The sequence below is a fragment of the Pteronotus mesoamericanus genome, unplaced genomic scaffold, assembly GCF_021234165.1.
Source record: "Pteronotus mesoamericanus isolate MK-2021 breed Mesoamerican mustached bat unplaced genomic scaffold, CSHL_Meso_final contig_25, whole genome shotgun sequence".
Classification (NCBI taxonomy): domain Eukaryota; kingdom Metazoa; phylum Chordata; class Mammalia; order Chiroptera; family Mormoopidae; genus Pteronotus; species Pteronotus mesoamericanus.
This window is the reverse complement of record NW_026555105.1, coordinates 23,550,444-23,569,010: the sequence shown is the minus strand read 5'-3', so window position 1 is coordinate 23,569,010 and position 18,567 is coordinate 23,550,444. Positions and strand designations below refer to the sequence as shown.

At 52.2% G+C, this 18,567-nt stretch overlaps 1 protein-coding gene across 3 annotated transcripts; it reads left to right on the top strand.

Annotated features, from left to right (window-relative positions):
- Positions 1-5,350: 5,350 nt before the first annotated feature.
- ADISSP (adipose secreted signaling protein) lies at positions 5,351-18,139 on the top strand. Of its 3 annotated transcripts, none has more exons than XM_054573492.1 (6): positions 5,351-5,459; positions 12,167-12,283; positions 13,659-13,801; positions 16,075-16,213; positions 17,103-17,225; positions 17,465-18,139. In XM_054573492.1, the coding sequence occupies exons 2-6, from the start codon at positions 12,265-12,267 to the stop codon at positions 17,563-17,565; spliced, it is 525 nt and encodes a 174-aa protein (XP_054429467.1). In that variant the 5' UTR covers positions 5,351-5,459; positions 12,167-12,264; the 3' UTR covers positions 17,566-18,139. The 3 variants fall into 3 exon arrangements, with proteins under 3 accessions (XP_054429467.1, XP_054429465.1, XP_054429466.1); XM_054573490.1 differs by lacking the exon at positions 5,351-5,459 and adding an exon at positions 5,605-5,737; XM_054573491.1 differs by lacking the exon at positions 5,351-5,459 and adding an exon at positions 9,264-9,353.
- Positions 18,140-18,567: the final 428 nt, after the last annotated feature.

Below are 18,567 nucleotides of genomic sequence, written 5' to 3'. Positions count from 1 at the left end.
ACTCTCTTTAAACATCTCTCTTGTTCTCCAAACTTCCCTTCTGACAGTCACTGCCATATTTCTCCCACTCTGGTCCTCACTCCCTCTCCCCTTTCAGAACCACACTAAATCGGATTTCTGTTGGTTCATTCATTCCTCAAATGTTTACTAAGTGTCTACTATGTACCAAATACCAGGAACAAAATGATAAGTATAAAACACGGTTTCTGTCTCCCCATTTTCACAGTCCTAGAAGGGGAGAAGGCATATAAAAAGATATTTAAATTGTTTTGTTACGTAATATTTCGAATAGAGAAAACACATCATTAAAAAAACAGAAACAGTAAAAACTCCCCTTGGTCCCCCCACACCTTCAACAGGAACCTTTTTCTTTCGTTTTTGCATATTCTTCCAGAGCGTCTTTATGTGCATACAAGCAAATATACACATTTATTATCTTCACCCCACTATTTTTTAACATAAAGGGGAAACTACCTGTTCTGTATCTTGATTTTCCATTCAACAAGCTCCCTTGTAGGTATGCGATGGTCAATGTTACATGCCAACTTGACTGGGCCACAGAGTGCCAAGATATTTGGTCAAAGATTATTCTAGGTGTTGCCATGAGGGTGTTTTTGGATGTGATTAACGTTTAAGTGGGTAGGCTGAAAGCAGTTTTTCCTGATGTGAGTGGGCCTCTTCCAATCAGTTGAAGGCCTGAATAGAATAAAAAAGCTGTCTCTTCCCTGAGTAAGAGAAAATTCCTCCTGCCTGACAGCCTTTAAACTGGGACATCGGCTTTTTTTTTTTTCCTGCCTTTGGACTCTAACTGAAACATGGATTCTTCCTGGGTGTTGGGCCTGCCGGCCTTTGGACTGGAACTTAACCATCAACTCTCCTGGGCCTCCAGCTTGCTGACTCACCCTACAGATCTTGCAAATTGCCAGCCTCCGTGATTGCATGTGGTAATTCCTCTATCTCTGCCTCCATTAGTTCTGTTCTCTGGAAAATCTTGACTAATGCAAGATTTTTCCATATAGTACATTGATTGAAAATTTCTTCTGCTTTTAAAGCTCTATTGTCTGTATCAAATAAAATTCTGTTGCCTGCACCAAATTTAATCCTCTATTTATGGACATCTGATTTTTAAAAAAGATTTATTTTTAGAGATGGGACGGGAGGGGGAGAAAGGGAAACATCAATGTCAAAGAGAGACATTGATTGGTTGCCTCTTGTGTGCGACCCAACCAGGGATGGAACCTGCAACCCAGGCATGTGCCCTGACCAGGAGCCAAACCAGCAACTTTTTGCTTTGTGAGATGGTGCCCAACTGACTGAGCCACACTAGTCATGGTTGATTTGTTTTTAATCTTTTATTATTAATAATATAACAGTGAATAAACTCCTACATTCATAATTTAGTATCGTGTGCAAGTATATCTACATGATAAATTCCAGAACTGGGGTTGATAGTGTCAATGTAAGAAATGTCCAAACCTGTAGAGAATTTTTGTTTACTTGAGCCAAACTGAGGACAATTGCTGAGCAATGGGTTGAAAAAATACTCTGGAAAATGGCAGTTCTGCACCTTATTTTATATATTACAATCATGAAATCCATTGGGGATATATTAGGGAGGCCAGAGGAAGCAAAGTGGGGTGCAGGTGGTCAGAGTGGGGGATTGGGGGGGTGGAGTGGAGGGGTGGGGGTCGGCAGATGTAAAACCTCTGGGACTGGACAAAAAGTAAAATAGTAGATACATACTTCTTTTATACAGATAGGTACAGGATAGTTAACAGTCACAATTAACATGACAGCAATAACAATGAGGGGGTATGTGGTCTCCTCTCTGGGGTGGTGGTTGTGCCTGGAGGGGTCTGGAAAAAGGGAAGTTACTTTGACATTCCAAAAGTACATTAACTTAGATGCAGAAAGACAATATGAAGGCTCAATTAAGATAAAGATTGCATTTTCACCAGGGAAGATGCTGGCCTAGGACATGACTGCCCTCCATGACCTGCTTTTAGTTAGAAAGTTCTCATTTCAGACCATCCTGTGTGGCTACTTTAGGTGTCTGAGTAAGGCTGCCATGCAGGTCTCCTCTAAGCTTGTCAGGTTTAGTATGTGGTCCTTTTTAATCCACATTAGGTCAAAGAATACATGCATTTGTAATCTTGATAGGCATTGTGAAATTGTCCTCCATAAGGGCATGGTTGAGGGCAGAGGCTGAAGATTGGTAGCCCATAGCTCTGCTTTGGTTTGTGGAGTTGTGTTTTTACAAAATGAATTGTTAATTTTAATGTTTAAAAATTTTTAAAAATATTTTATTTCAGAGAAAGGGAGAGGGACAAAGACAGGGAAACATCAGTGTGAGAACATTGATCGGTTGCATCTTGCACACCCCCAACTGGGGACCTGGCCTACAATCCACACATGTACCCTGACCAGGAATCTAACTTGTGAACTACTGGTTCGTGGGGTGACGCCCAACCCACTGAGTCACACCAGTCAGGTCTAATTTCTAATTTTTATATTGATGAGGATGTGAAACAATTGGAACTCATAGTCTGTTGATGGAATTGTGAGTACGATTTCAGAAAACTGGTGGTTTCATATAAAATTAAACATTTGCCTATGCTTATTGTATCAGTTCGATATGAGAACCAGAAAGGACTTGTTATAGGGATTTGACTGAGTAGCTGTTGAGTAGGCTCCTGTAAAGCTGTTGTTTTGCATCTGATGCTGGAACTTAAAGTTCACAGGTCAGGCAGTTGGGAAGGGAAAATGGATATAAGGTGGGGAACAGGAAAAATGAGTTGGAATCCATGAGCACAAGCTGGAACCCTAGAGGACAAACTGGAACTCAGGCCAGTTCCCACTGCCTCCAAACTTGGTGATGTGGGTGTCATACTGGAGAAACTCATGCTCTTTCCTATCTGGTCCAGAAGTCAGAGAAGCTGAAGGAGGACCCAGGGCAAGGAGGAGCCGTTGCAGGCCTGTGTGCTACTCTATGTCAATGAGGTGAGCCAGCAGAGCCGCAATAGAGTGCATGGGCTACAAAGCTCCTGCCTAGACCTTGCAAATGTAAAAACCATTGTGGCTACTGCTTTTCTTCTACCCTCCACATCTTATGCAACAGGTCCGTTGCGGACCACCCTAATTGGAAACATACGTTGAAGAGAATTCTGGGAAATGTAGTTCACCCTAACTTCGCATATTATAAAGCCACCACAGCTACGTTCCAGCAGTTCCATTCCTCACTATATACTCGAGAGAAATGCATCCGTATGTACTAGATGTACTAGAATATACAATCCAATTTACAGTAGTCCTCACTTTCCCACAGGGGTTATGTTCTAAGATCCCCAGTGGATGTCTGAAACTTTGGATAGTACTGAACCCTATACATAATGTTTTTTCCTACACATACATAGCTATGATAAAGTTTATTTATTAGTCATAGTAACAGGTGAACAACAATAACTAGTAATAAAATAAACTATTATAATATACTATAATAAAAGTTATGTGAATGTGGTCTCTCTGATAACCAATCTCATAGCAGAGATGGTTACTATATGACTAATGGGTGGGTAGAATATATAGTGTGAATTCATATAATGGAAAGGATGAAGCAGAACAGCCAAGACTTTCTGTGCCACTCAGAATGGTGCACAATTTAAAACTTATGAGTTTATTTTTGGAATTTTCCAGTTAGTATTTTGGGACCACGGTTGATGGCAGGTAACTGAAACCATGAAAAGCAAAATCACAGATAAGGGAGGAAGCCCACAGTTAGCAGTTAGTCTGTGGGTTTGAACGAGCCAGGGATGGTTTTGAGAAGTTGGATAGAAAGCCATAAAAAAGGCAGATGAATTTTTCCCTTAAGAGGAGGAAGGGCATTCCAGGTGGTAAGGTAGCATGAAATCAAATGTCTGCACACACCCAGAAGGTAAAATTAATGTGAGAAAATGGGGATTGGTGGGGACCAAGGCAAACTGATGCACCAGCCTTCAGGTGCATCTCCTTTGATTTTTTGATACTTCAAAAGAGGAAAAGGAGGAAAAGAATTATAATTGTTAAAGGCCCATGTGATAGTTCTGGCGGTGTAGCTCAGTTTGGTTAGAGCATCATCCGGATATGCCAAGGTTGCAAGTTTGATCCCTGGTCAGGGCACATACAAGAATCAGCCAATGAATGCATAAATAAGTGGAACAAGAAATTGATGCTTCCCCCGCCCGTCTCTCAAATAAATTATTTTGAAAAGCCCATGTGGACTAAACAAAATACAACTGCAGCCTGCTTTGGGCCCACTGTCTGCCAACTTTAGACCTTGTAGAATAGACAGAATACAATTGGTGGGGGAACGAGTAGAACGCAGGGAAAGGTGGAGTTGGGCGGTGAGAAAGCACCTGGCAGGAGCCGGTGGGTTGGGATCAGAATTCGGGAATCTCTCAGGCAGTGCTAGAGAACAGTATCTCAAACGCCAGAGCGCGCACGAATCAACCAAAATACTGCTAAAAAGTTTGTGAGGTTCTTCCGGAAAGAGACGCAGAGCAAGGAGCGCTTTGTAGCAGGGGAAGACTCGATGGAAACAATAGTTCAGGAAGATTAGTTTGTCAACAGTGTGGGATCCAGCGGAGGGAGGGTAGGATCCTTGGGAGCTCCCCAAAAGCAGAAATCTTCTGAAAGGTAGCTGGCCCTCAGGCGCTCAGGCCATCTCTACCCTAGTTACGTACGAAGGAAGGAGCTGCATGCTTTGGAGAGCTCACTGTGGGCACTTCAGGGACTGTTCCGGACAGCAGAAGGGGGCGTGTGTGTGAGGGGGTGTTCAAGGATTCGCAGGCAAAGCTGCGGCTAGAACCGCCTAAGTCCCGAGGGCAACGCCTCTCACCCTCCGCGCTCCCCACAGGCGCCCACTTCCCACCCTCCGGCGCTGAGCTAGGCGCATCCTGCTGCCATGACGACCGCCTCCATGGAGACCCGGCACGGAGGCTGCGGTCCCCACGGACGCCTGCAGAGGTTTTCCCAACCCCCACCCTGCGTGCCTTCTTTGTTTTGATGCTTATCTCAGCAAGCAGGGTTCCCCGGACGCGTCTCAGGTCCGCGCCGGAGCGCTTTCTCCAAGGCAGAGGGATGGGCTGTAAGGCGTAGAGGCCGAAACCCGGGGATAACAGAGCGGTTCCTGGACAGGACCTAGCGAGACGCGAATCAATTGCGCACACGGGCTTGGAAGCTATTTTCGTGCGCCCCACCTTGCCCTGAGCCCCGCCTTACGACCGCTCGAGGGGTCAGAGTCTAGGGGAGACCCCTTCCAAGTTGAGGCGGAGGCGGGAGGTGCAAATTCCACTTCTGAAGGTGGGACGCGGCCGGGGTCTACTTGGGGCGACCCTCTTTTCCTCTTTCCCTTCAGCCGGATGCTGGCCCCAGGATACATCTGGCGGCCTTGCTGCGTACATCCGACAACTCCCCCGGCCTGGGTAAGTGAGGGCTCGCACTGCGCAGCCGCAGGGCCCCCGGCACATGACGCAGTGGCGCAAAGCCCGTTGGCGGTTCTATGACGCTCGCTGATTGGTCCAAAGCATCCTCGCCCCACCCCCTCGGTCAACCAATGGGCGGGGGCGGGGGCGTGCCCGTAAGGCGGGAGGCAGCGCTGGGATCTCTCCTCGTGCTCCGCGTTGAGCCCCCCGCAGCCGCCGCGACCGCCACCGCCCCTGCAGCGGTCGTCAGGGCTCGGCTCCGGGTTGCGTCCTCCACGGTGAGACTGCTCATCCTTCCGCCACCTCCCGGTTCCTCCCTGCTCTTGGAGATCCTTTCCCGGAGGAGCCTTGGTTCTAAGCAGTCAGTGCATGAGACCCCATCCGGCTGGGGCGTTGGGCTGAGGAGGGGTGGGGGAGCCGCTCCACTGTCAGGGCTGGGCCTTGGAGGGCTGCCTGGCTTCTGAGCTGGGGAGATGTCCGGCCCTGGGGATGAGAGTGATCGTCAACTGGTGTAACTGGGGTATTTTCCGCGGGGCGCTGTGCGGGGCATGTGTGACACTGTGAGGGTGGGGGCGTAATGGGGTCAGCGCCATCAGCATCCCCCCACAGCTATTGCCACCGCCTCTCTGTGACCTTGGACGGGGAGCCTCTCAGAGCCTCGAATGCCTCGGCACCCTCAGGGAGGAGGGTAGTGATGTCGCGGAGTGCGGGCTCCGGAGACTGCGTCAACAGAGGGCAGGGTGGGGAGGGCACAGTATTATCTTTGAGGAACTGAGCGGCCACCTTGCAGCCCGGGAGGGGTATGATGAGGGGCGTCTTCTAGCCTCAGCTAACCTCGGAGAGGATGAGAATGGGACGGGGCTGGGGGCGCCACACCCACGGGGATGGAGGCAGGAGAGGATACAGGGTCCTACACCCTTGACCCTAGTGCATCTGGGGACTTGGCCGGCACCTCCCTGTTGTCACGCTGCAGGAGGGATTCAATTTAGGTTCTGGACCAGTGTTCCCGTTAGTGAGCAGGGGCCCTGCTGGACTGAGAAAGGAGGGATTGGGTTGCTTTTCATCTTGAATCTTGGCCTGAAGAAGTGGGAGTAGGGCCTCTCTTTGCCCAGGGAACTGAAGAAAGTCAGAGGCGGTTGACAGCCCTAAATCCTGCCTGGCCTTTACTTGTTGGGACCACCAGGACAGGGCAGGTAGTCTGGAGGCTAGTGGTAATTTAAGCACCTTCTAGCTGAGGGTTTGGAGAGGGGTCATGTGAAGAGGGGATACTGCGCAGAGGAGGTGTAGCACTTCTTGGGGAGACACGAGGGTTTGGCATGGTGGGGGTCCTTTTCCCAATTCACCGCTGCTCCACACATTTGTGAGAGAGAGAGAATACTCGCACCTGTCCTTGCACCTTTGGCCTGCTGGAGGGAGGAGGATATGGAGTCACATCCAGACTGAGTTGATGTAAAATTGCCATACCCACACCTGACTTTCAGTCTTGCCTTTCCAGGCATTGGTTTAGGTATGTGGTCCCCCCACTGTGTGTTCAGTCTTTTGTTGGGTTCTGGAGTTAGCAGATCAGTGTGGCCTCAGTGTGCACTCTTTTTACAAAATTGAGCTTTAATGAGAGGCGGGACAGTGCTTCTGATGGACTAAGTGCTTAAGCCAGATCTGAGCCGAATGAGGGGAGGGTGAGAGGTTGTGGAGTTCCTGGCTTAGAAAGTCCCTGAATAGGTTGAGAATGGGGATTGGGGAATGAATGACAAATGAGGCCCCAAGAGTTTGGTGACTTGTCCCAAGCTACAAAGCAGAGGACAAGCTGTGGCTCACCCTGTCCTGTGATGTCTGAGACTTGGGGGCTGCCTCTGGGGCAGAGAGGTGGTTTGGGGTTGCAGCTATGGAGTGGAGGAAGGGCAAGAAGGTAGTGCATTCTGGAGCTCCACCTGCCACATGCCTCTGTCTTTGGCCCTCCTTCCAGTCTGGAACCTTGGGCCCCAGTGTGGGACAGCACGAAGTACCAGCTAGCATCCTACAGGGAGTCCAGGGGGCCGAGAACTCTGGGTTTCTGTGTAACTGTCTATCTGTGCGCTCACTTGTCATGTCTGTGGGCCTCCTCTTCATGCCAGAGGCTCTGCTGGGCCTGGCTAAGTCCTACCCTGGGTAGGGTAACCTTGAAGCAGCCATCCTCTAAAGCTGAGAGGGACCTGAGCTGGCAGCACTCTGTCCCCTAGAGAAAAGTTTTCCCCAATTTCCCTGAGAGTAACTGAGAGCCAAAGAAGCCCTCAAGGCCCTTGTTCTAGCTTTCCAGCCCTCCCCATCCTGTGACTTGTCCATGGTATCGTCCCTGACCTGTTGACAGCCCCTATAAGAGGGGAGTGGCATTTTTTTTATTTTTTACTTTTATTTTTTTTTGCTGGGGTGGGGGCATTTCCCAGGGTGTACATTCTTCACATCTGTCTTGTGAATCCCTCTGGTGTGGGGGACAGCAGGCTCCCTGCAGTCTGTTCTGTCAATCCCTAGGGACATGTCTGGCCTGGGAGTGAGGAAGGGAGAAGGCAGGAAGAGGTGGGAAAGGGGAGGGAGGCCCCTCAACCCGTGAGCTGTATTCTGAGAAGGCTGAAGTCCCAGGGGGATGGGGGTGGGCCATTCCTGGCTGTTCCAGTATTGCCTGAAGTGCCTCTCGCCAGTGCTGCCCTGAAATTGCCCGTTGCTTCAGAAACCAGGCCTTTGGGGGTTTGCTTTTGCAAAGATGGGGGTGGAGTGGGGAGCGTTGTCAGAGCTTCAGATACCAGCTGTGCCAAACCCTCTGAGGAAGAGGCCACTGCTTTTTCCTGTGTCACAGATGAGGAAACTGAGGCACAGAGATGGAAAGTAACTTGCTCATGGGAACCAGGACTGCTGGGCTCTGGGAGGCTGTGAGGCTTGGGTCACACTTAGGTCCTGGCTGGCGCAGGAAAGGGCTTGGAGGTTCCCCTTGGACACAGCTGCAGGAGGAGAGAGCTCAACTCCCCCTCCTCCTGCTTCTAATGAAGAACTGTGTAGATGAGAGTCTGGCTTCCAGGGGAGAGTGGCGGCAGCGGGACTCTGCTGTGAGAAAGGATGCTTCCTTTTTCTAGCCTCCCCTGGGCCGCTAAAGTCACTTGCCTCCCCCTCTGCTTGCTCCAGCCTGAGCTCTGGTCAGTGCGTGAGACGTAGGTCCTACCCTCTGGGCTTTCCATGTCCAGGATGGAACAGGCAAGTACCCAGTTGATGGGGGCAATGCCAGAAGAATGCTTAGGGGGAGGCTACGCTCTGAGATGGGGGAGGGGTGTTCCCTCTAGGGCAGAGGTTGGCTAAGAGAGTGGGATGGCGCCTTCCTCTTCCTGAGAGCATTTGGTAAGAGCCACTCCCGTAGCTGCCTTGAGGGCCCAGTCCATGCCCAGACTTGGGCTCCCCTTACTTTGGTCATTCATTCAACACATATGAACACAAGATTTTCCCTGTCAGGTGCTGGGCTGGGTGCTGGAACACAGAGTTTGGCAAAAACAGTCACTGCCCTTGTAAGATGGGGAACATAGATATCAAATGATCCCAGAAGTGAGAAAGGGGATCCTTTTAAAGATTTTTTTTCAGGATCCCTATGCTGGGATGGGCAGGAGTGGGTGGTGGTGTGCTATCTAAGAAAGGTACTCTGGGACTGAGATCCAGGCCAAGGGGACAAGATTGTTCCAGGCAGGCAACAGGCAGGGAAACAGGGAGGGGCCCTGCAAGTACTGGGTCAGAGTGTTTTGTGAAGAGTCCCCAGGAGCCTTTGCTCACCGGCCACTGGTGAAGAATTTCAGTGTCCTGGCAGATGCAGGGATCTTGTAAGCACTGGGCAGTCATTCCCTCGTGGCTGTAGAGGTGTAGCTGGAACAGCCTCTTCGAAAGGTAAGGAAGATGGTCTGGTACCCTTGCGAATGATCATTTTCTCACATGCTGTGTGTCCATAGCTTCAGAGGGCCTCTGAGGGGTGGGGGGTGGGCAGGCTTCCCTCTGAGGGCCAAGATCCCTGGGGACAGGCTGAGTAACACAAGGCTGAGGGGCTGTCCTTCTGGGCCTGACCCCAGAGCAGCCTTGGACAGACACGAGTGGGCGCATAGTTCCCTTCCCAGCACCCTGGGCTGGGTGGGGCCTGGCAGCCAGCCTCCAAGGGGGTGGGGGGGTGTGCTGGCCTGAAGCTGTACCTGCCCTGGTGGCTCCTGCATTCCTGAGACCCAGGCCAGGAACCTCCTTCTATCAGGAGTTCCGGGCACCCAAGCCGATCACCCGGCCCATGAGGGAGGGCTTGGGCCTGGGTGGGCTTCTCCAACTGGGAAGTAGGGAGCGTGGTGAGGCTGGCTCCCAGGCAGCTCAACACCTGAGAGACCTCCAGGTCATGTCCTCCCCAGGCCCAGCCCCTGACTATGGGGCTGCCAACCCATGGTTTCTCTTCCTCATTCCCTGGATTAGCTGAGGTCATTCATGGGTCACTCATCTCTAAATACTTCAGTGTGTATCTTTGAAAAACAGGACATACTTCTCTTCAGAATACAATTTCATTATCTCACCACACAAGATCAGCTCTTATTTCTTCAATCTGTCATCTAAGATCCAGTCCCATTCACATATCCTAATTATCCCTCAAGTGCATTTTTTACAGGTTGTTAGAAACCCCCTCTCCCATTTATTTTTCTTCTTGCCGCTGGTGTAGTGGAAAAAAACAGGTCATTTTGTGCCATAGAGTACCCTGCTTCTTGGTCTCTGTGTGTTAATCTAGAACAGTGGTTGGCAAACTTTTTCTGTGAAGGGCCAGATAGTAAATATTTTAGACTTTGCAGGCCATGTGGTCTCTGTGGCAACTACTCAAAGTAGTTTTGCTTTAGTGCAAAAGCAGTTTTAGACAACATGTAAACAAACAAGCATGGTTGTGTTCCAATAAAACTTTACAAAAATCAGGCAGCGGCCCCAGAGTTTGTTTTCTGCCCATCCTCTATCCAAACGTCCCTCCCTTTATTTTTCTTCTTCTACTTTGGGGGGAAAAAGACAAATCAGTTTCCTATAGACTATCCTGTCTTCTGGATTTGTCTCATTGCTTTCTCGTGGAGTCATTTATTTTTTATTTATTTATTCTTTTATCCTCACCTGAGGACATGTTTATTGATTTCAGAGAGAGGGGAAGGGGGTCGGAGAAACATTTAAATTAGAGAAACATCGAGAGAGAGAAAGAGAGAGGAGAGAGAGAGAGAGAGAGAGAGAAAGGAGAGAGAAACATCAGTCAGTTGCCTCTCCTACATGTCCTGACCAGGACCGAACCTGCAAGCGAGGCATGTGCCCTGACGGAATCAGACCTGCAACCTTCTGGTTTCCCGGACAGAGCGGCAACTGACAGCCTCACTGGCGAGGGTGTGGAGTCATTTAATTTGTTTCATTAACCTCTGTGTTTTCACTAAGGCAGAAGTTGGTGCTAGGGGCTTGATTAGATCCCTGTTAGACATTTTGGGCAGGTGCTGTGCTTTGCTGCTGACCTCCCATCAGGAGTATCAATGTGTTGGATTCCACTGTGAGTTGGGGGGCAATTGACTGGTGCGTGAGTGGCTCACGTCACATCTCTCCATTACGGAGATGTGTCATTCCCCTTAAGAACCCTAGGTTATCTGTTGGTGCCACGTGGGCATCTGTGAGCACTTCTGTCAACCTTTTCCCTCCTGGTTTAGCATCCACTGACTCATTTCCTCCAGCATGAATTGGGGGTTGTAGAATTACTGGCTTTTGGTCATTCCTTTGTTATTTAATAGCGAGAATTCTTCTGTAAAGAGCTTTCTTTTAACCACCAGGGCAATTTCATTACAGAAAAGGCCAAGAGACAGGTTGAAATATTTCTTGTTACTGCTAGTTTTCAGAGTAAAGAGTTAGGGCATTGCTACTGTCGGTGGTGACAAATGAAGGTTTGGGTTTGTTTGTTTTGCTTTCTCTCTTCTTTTTTCCCTAATCTCTGTGAATGGCCCAGTTTTTTGTGTTCCATCTGTTTCAGTCAATTGCACTCATTATTCTTTCTGATGCTGAGATGGCCCGAGCTCAGCCCAAGGGGGCCAGACCGCTCACACAGGTTTCCTGGGGCGCCTCCCAGCTGCCCCTGCCTTGAGGCTACCTGCTTCAGGGCAGCTGAGCTGAGGCGCAGCCCCTCCACAGGCGTCTGTTCTGTCGATGGCCCTGACTGGTCACCCGTAGGGAGAGCCCCCAGGGCAGGTTACCTTCCGTGGGCCCTCATTTTCGCTTCCCTCCAAGCATACTGTTGCCTCTGACCTGTCCCAGCTGTACGACCTGCATGATGTGGACTCTGGCTGCAGGAGGGTACAGCCTTTGGGGTCACCAGCTCTAGACCTGGCTCCTGGAAAATGCCAAAGAAGTCTCCTCCTTTCCAGACTGTCCTTCCCATCAGCCTCAGGTGGCCTGGGCACATGAGTCCTGTGCTGGCACTCTGGCGCCCAGAGGCTGCAGCTCAGCGCCTACCAGCTGGGCCCTGAGTCAACAGGGTGTCAGGCAGGGGTGAGGGCTCCTGGCGAATGTGGGTGTGGGTAGAGGCGCGTGGGCTGTGCTAGAGGGCGCAGGCACCCCTTGGGCTGCTAAGAGCCGCAGGGTTTTGGGTCCTTTCTAAAAGGAGATCTCTGCTCTCAGGCCATGGGTGGCCCTGACCCATGCCTTCCCCGCTCCCCACCCTTCAGGCTCCTGCTGGTGTCCTTAGAGCATGGGAGGCTGCTGAGCTTGAGTGGCGGGGTCCAGTAGGAGCTGCGTGTCTCACTCCTTGCCAGGGAGGGCATCCATGGCTGCAGCCAACAAGGGTAAGTGCCTTTCTGGCCTGGTGGGGTTTGCAGGGTCTTTTGGTGGGCTTTGTAGGAGGGGTGTCGCTGCCTGTGGGGCCTCCGTTGGCTGTGTGTGTTTGTGCGTCTGAATGTGAGTACAAATTACATCAGTAATTGCACCAGTGTTTGTGCCAGGCCCTGGGGCACACCCCAGCCCAGGCAGGGAATGCGGTGACCCCTGCTGGTTCCTTGGTGCGCAGGTCTTTGGAGGTGTGCCCCCTTGTCCCTGTATTCCAGCCTCCCTGTTCCACTTACAGGGGCTGGAGGCCATGAGGGGCTTGGGTGAGCACTGAGACTGGCGATGTGGGTAGAGCCATAGAAAGGAATTTTGGTTCATTCAGAGTCCAGGAGGGCTCATGAAGGGTTTTAGGCAGGGGAGGCCTGGTGAGATTTGACGGTTAGGTCTGGGGGTCGCAGCAGGGAATGTGGAAGTGCCAGGCTGGCCTCTCTGGACGTCCACTGGATGTCCAAGATCCCAGGCCACGGCTGGCCTGGGCCGTCACTCTGGAAGGACTCTGAGCAGGGCTCTTGGGGACTGGGAAGGATTGGAGTCATGCTCTTGTAAGACAGACTCCCCCAGGGGCAGGCCCTCAGCCCAGCTCTTGGAACTCTGCCTGCCTCAACGCCCTGTCTCCTGGCTTTGGAGGAACGGATCCCTCTGGGGACAGCTGAGGGCCTTGTAAGGGGTTAAGCAGAGAAAGGTGTCTCTGGCAACGGTCCTAGAGGCTCCCCTGGGTGCTTCCATCTTTCCGGCCAGTGATCAGTGATGAGCGAGGGGCAACTGCAGCCTCTTGTATGTGAGTGGGCTCAGGGTGGGCTTTGCCCCGCTTTGTTTTTCCCACACCCAGACAGGTCCCATAGAGCCAGTTCCTGTCCTTGCCCCTCACCCTTACCAGGTTGGGGTCATCAGGAGGGACAGGCGGGACCTTGGGCACAGACAGACATAGAAGAAAAGGCCCCAGAGATGGGGAACTTGGGCCTGTGGAGGGGAGGCCTGGACAGGGCTCCTGAGGCCTGAGCGGAGGCTTGCTTCGCCTGGTGAGAGTCCGGAAGACTGTCTCTTCTTGTCTCTGGTGTCAGCCTCATTTCCTGTGAGGGAGAGGTCATGATAGCCAATTCCTGACTCTCCCTGACACCCGTATTTAGGGTATTTTTTTGTGGGAGGACTGGGCCTCAAGCCTTGTGATCCCCAGTGTCTAGTGGGATGTAGCCTTGCCCTGAAAGGAGTCCAGCCAGTGGGCACTGGGTGATGTCAAGGGCAATTGCGAGGGGAGGGGGAGCAACAAGGGGGAGTCGTTTCATGGGGGCAGAAGGAGCCTGCAGTCCCTGGAGCCCTCTCCTACTCTCTTCCTAGGCACCAAGCCCAGAGTCCGGAGTATCCGCTTCGCGGCAGGCCATGATGCAGAAGGCTCCCAGAGCCACGTCCACTTTGACGAGAAGCTGCATGACTCGGTGGTCATGGTCACCCAGGAGAGTGACAGCAGCTTTCTGGTCAAGGTATGTGCGCACCTCCCCCCATCATCAGCCTTATTCCCTGTATCTCTGCCTGAGCCCTGCCTGGCTTCCTGGGCCCGTCTGTTCCATATCCTCTAAGCTGACTCCATAGGCATATCTTTATCCTTCCCTGGGCCTTGGTTTCCCCATCTGTAAAGTGGGAAGTGGTGAGATTGCAAAAAGATGAACACATTTAGAACGTCACCCCGAGTGAGGTGAGGAGAGCGGAGGAGCTGTTGTTATCATCAGCATCACCCCAACAATAGCAATGGAAGGCGGGTGTCAAGGCTGTGATGTCACAGGCCTGGGTTCAGGTCCAGGCCTGCTGGTCTGGCTCTGTGACCTTGGGCAGGCCACCTCCACTTCCTATTCTTTGAAGTGAAGACAATTCACATCCCATAGAGTTGGTATGAGAATAAAATGGGAGAATGTATGTGTAATACGCAGGTAATTACACAGATAACAAGGTGTGACTTTATTTACCGTCTTTGCCAAACTTCTGGCTGATTTTCAATCCCATATTTTCTGCTCAGTGGAGCACACCCTCTCCTATTGGCCGAACTTCACACACCCTCCAGTGTGGCTTCTCCAACTGCTGGGACACTGTCGGATCCCACATCCACTTGGAGGGACAAGAGAAATTCTCTGGACGGGATGGATTGGGGGAAACGGGGAGTGGGGTCCTTAGATTGGACAGTAACCCAGGGCTCCAGTGTTGAGCGGGAGTGCTGGGGTGGGGGGCATCTTGTTCACTGAGATCACCCTGAGGAGGGGCCCAGATTCATACCCATTTCTGCCCAATCCTTGCTCTCTCTTCTACAGCTGACAACTTCCCCAAGGGAGTAAATAGAATGAAACAAAACTTAAAAAAATAGCTTCCTCTCCCCCACTCCGCATTGCAAAATTCATTCATGTCTAATAGAGAAAACTCTAAAGAAACTTAAAAGCACCCACAATTATAGAATACAGAATAACGATGGTTAATATTGTGACGTGTGTCATGTTAGCCTTTCTTATAGCTTTGTTTCCAAAAACAAAAAGTTGGTATCACAGTGTAACACTGTTTTTTTTGCTTACGCTTCTGTTATGAGCCATCTCCTGCCTCTGTCAGTAAATAATTTCCTACAAGACTTTACAACTGCTTGGTATTCCATTATATGTGTCATCGTTGATTTAGCTGGTTCCCTGTTCCTGGTGTTACTGCTGTTTCTATTTTTCACTGTTGTAAATAGGGCAGTGATGAGTATTTTTTGCACATCCCTGAGTATTTCCACTGGAAAATTCTGCAAGTGGTGCAGCTGCATCACAGGGTCACCACTGGCAGGTTCAACCTGAAAGTTCTTGAAAAGGATGCCCTCCACCTACAGAGTGTGGGAGCCACAGGGACTGAGCTTTATCATGCAGTGACATCAGCCTGACCCCATTGAAAGACTAAATGTTCCATGCAGCCAATCCCAACAGGCTCCTGGGGACAGGGCCGTGCGGCCCGTGAAATCATGAGCAGGAGAGTCTGTGCGCATGTGAGCTGTGGGTACAGCGTGCACGCCTGTGCCTCCTGGACTGGCACTCCAGGCGGCCTACCTGTTCAACAGCCACCCCGGCTTGTGACCCTTCACATGACTGGAGTTTCCAAGGATGGCAGCTCTGCCAGAGGGCACTGGTTGCCAGGCACTATATGAACAACAGAAATTGCCTGGACCCTGAGTCGGGGCTGTTGAACACAGTGAACCTTCGAGTGGGCAGGCAGGCATCCAGCAGGCAGGAGCCTGGTTCAAGGACTGGTGCCAGGCCTGCGGGCCAGCTTTGGACTGACATGGCTGGTCTAGTGTCATTGTTTCTAATTCTGTCCCATCCTTCATCCTGCGCAGTCTGTGTTGCCCCATGTCTCCACATGACTAGAGAACCAGAGCCCCTGGCCCAGGACTTTTGACTCTGGGCAGGTGGAGGCCGCTTCTCGGCAGTGGCAGGTACCTTGCTGTGTGCCACTCATGGCAAGACTGGCCAAGAGGCCTCCAGCTAGTCATTTCCTGGCTTCCATTCTCTTATCTATTAAATGGGCCACCGAGGAGCTGTGGGGCCCATGAGACAGATGCCAAGGAATGTGCGGGCCAGGCTGGGGGCATGGACCAGCTGGAGTGGTGGGGAGAGAGAGGTCCCCCAGGAACCCCAAGGAAACAGGTGCAGAGGCCCACGGGATTGTAGATGGCACGACCTGGGTGGGCCCTGGGGGAAGTTGTAAGTGAAGGTGCTTCCTTCCTCCACCCTTCCTGCTGCAGGTTGGCTTCCTGAAGATCCTGCACAGGTATGAGATTACCTTCACTTTGCCCTCGGTGCAAAGGCTGAGCAAGGACGTCCGAGAGGCACCTGTCCCCAGCCTGCACCTCAAGCTCCTCAGCGTCATGCCTGTCCCAGAAGGTGCGTCCTCTGCTCAGGGTGCTGGAGGCTTGCCCCCCTCCAGCAGGGCCTGGGCGTGAGTGGGAACAAGAACCTGGGGTGCTCCTTTCCCCCCATCTAGAGTGGACAGACAACTCAGCAGTCGGGGACATGATGCCTCTGTACAGGCTTGCAGTGTGGCAACTTGTCAGGTCCCATGCCCCAGGCCTCACTCCCTGGACAGAAGTCTGTGGGTCTACACTATGGGCCAGTGTCTGCCCACTGCCGGTTAGTTTACTCAGTGGGATGATGGGAGCCACTGAGGAACTGGCTCTGGACCTCCAGCCTTCCCTCCTCAAATCCCTCAAGAAAAACCTGCCGGAGCCTCAGGAACTCTGCTTGGCTCCCTCCTAGCACTCACCTGGGCTTTGGGCTGGGGGCTGCTCCTCCTTAACCTCGCTAGCTTCAACCCCTGTCCCTTCCATAGGCTGGGGTATCAGTTTCACTGTGTGCTGAAGTCCCAGCTTCAGTTACATGTCCCCCCACCTCCTCATGACTTTGCCCTTAAGTGGATTGAGCAAACCCCTTCAGGCCTTTGCCTCTTGCCACCTGATCTGCTCAAGTCCTGGCCTGCCTACCCCCGTTTCTCATCACTCCCTCTCCCTTCCTGCCACTTCAGGGAATCAGCAGGCCCTCCTCCTGGAAGCCTAAATTTGATCCTTGGAGCCTTAATGTGGCCCACGGGCCCAAGGCATGTAGCACTCATTGAAGAATGGAAGATTTCTGAGACCTGTGCCCCTGCCTTGGGGACATGGGTCCTGGACCATCCTTGCTCCTTTGCAGGAGGTGGCCAGTCTCGGTAGTGATAGGGGGCCAGTGAGTGCTGGGGGGCAGGGGCAGGAGGCCATGGAGATGCTGGTTGCCCGGACAGGTTACAGCATCAAGTGTGAGTACACGGCGCACAAGGAAGGCGTCCTCAAGGAGGAGATGCTGCTCGCCTGTGAAGGTGGCACGGGCACCTGTGTGCGAGTGGTGGTGCAGGCACGCGTCATGGGTGAGAGTGCAGGGCGTGCGCCCGGCGAGGGGAGGGAAGCCCCAGTTTCTCCAAAAGGGGATTCTGCCTTCCTCCAGTCCGAAAAAGGGGCCTTCCCCTGGCTGGCGTTCCCTACTTCCTTGGTGGGTATCTTTCTCCTCAACCCCGAGTAGAGCCCAGAGAGAAGGGGGAGGGGTCTCCTTGGAGTGGGTGGAGCCAGGGGTCCAGCCTGGCATACTGACTTGCAGTCTGCCTTGCAGACCGGCACCATGGCACACCCATGCTGCTGGATGGTGTCAAGTGTGTGGGTGCTGAGCTAGAATACGACTCGGAGCACAGCGACTGGCACGGCTTCGACTGAGGCCCATGCCCCGGCCCACCTCGGGGCCCCTCAGCCTTAATCTCCACCTCACATCCCCGAATGCTGCATGGTTGTGTGGCTTCCTCATCCCTCCCCAGGGTGGGCGTGGGGGTGGTGTGTCCAGGGGCCTCCAAGCTGGGGCCCTGCCCACGCTTCACCCCTGTCTTCATTTTTATCACCTTCCTGCCTCTCCTGCATCCTCCTCTTCCCACTTCTTCCTCTCCATGTGCCTCAGTCTCCTGCGGGAAGAAATGGGTTGAGCCCCCAAGGAGGCTATCTGAGGAGGGGCAGGGGAGGGGAGGACCTGGGGTGGGTTTTACCCACCCCCCCACTGCAAGCCATAGGAGCTCCAGCCAGAGCCTGAGAGAGGAGGGAACTGGCTCTGTGACGTCATCACCCCATTACTGCTGCTGCTGCTGCTGTCTCATTTAAGCCACCTCTCTTGCCCCCTCCCACTTTCCCACTGCTGTCCATGGTGAATTGGAGGGAGGTGCATTTCCCAGCCCCTACCCCCAGGTGTGTATTACTTGGTTTTTAAACAACTGGTTGGGGTAAAACCTTAAAGAAATAAAACTTTCAGTGGATACCAGAGGCCAGTGGATTTTTGTTCTCTAGGGCCCTGAGAACACCCAGTCCTTTGAAGCTAGGCCCAGGGACATTTCTGGCTAAGCTCATTCTTTCAGGAAGCAAGGGCACTGTGTGGTATTAGAGTACCGAGCCCCCAAAGAGCTCTCTATAGGTGATGGCATTTTATGCCTGGGAGTAGTTGCCAAGACAGTTTGGATGGGAAGGGGCCTTCCTGCCCAGGCCAGAGAGAGGTCTTACGGACTGCAGTTCTGTTTGGGAGGTTTGATAGGGAAACAGCAGCACCCTCTTCTGGTCAATTCCCAGCCCCAAGCGCAGCTGAAAGCTTTCTCCCTTCTTCCTGGAACCCAGGCCCCCTCTGCTACACCACTGGGGTCCCCTCTAGTGAGGAACCAGCACAAATGCTTTATTGTCACC

Coding starts and splice junctions, on each gene's coding strand:
- ADISSP (XM_054573492.1), top strand. Junction 13,802..16,074: donor ACAGCAGCTTTCTGGTCAAG/GTATGTGCGCAC, acceptor TTCCTGCTGCAG/GTTGGCTTCCTGAAGATCCT. Junction 16,214..17,102: donor CGTCATGCCTGTCCCAGAAG/GTGCGTCCTCTG, acceptor TTGCCCGGACAG/GTTACAGCATCAAGTGTGAG.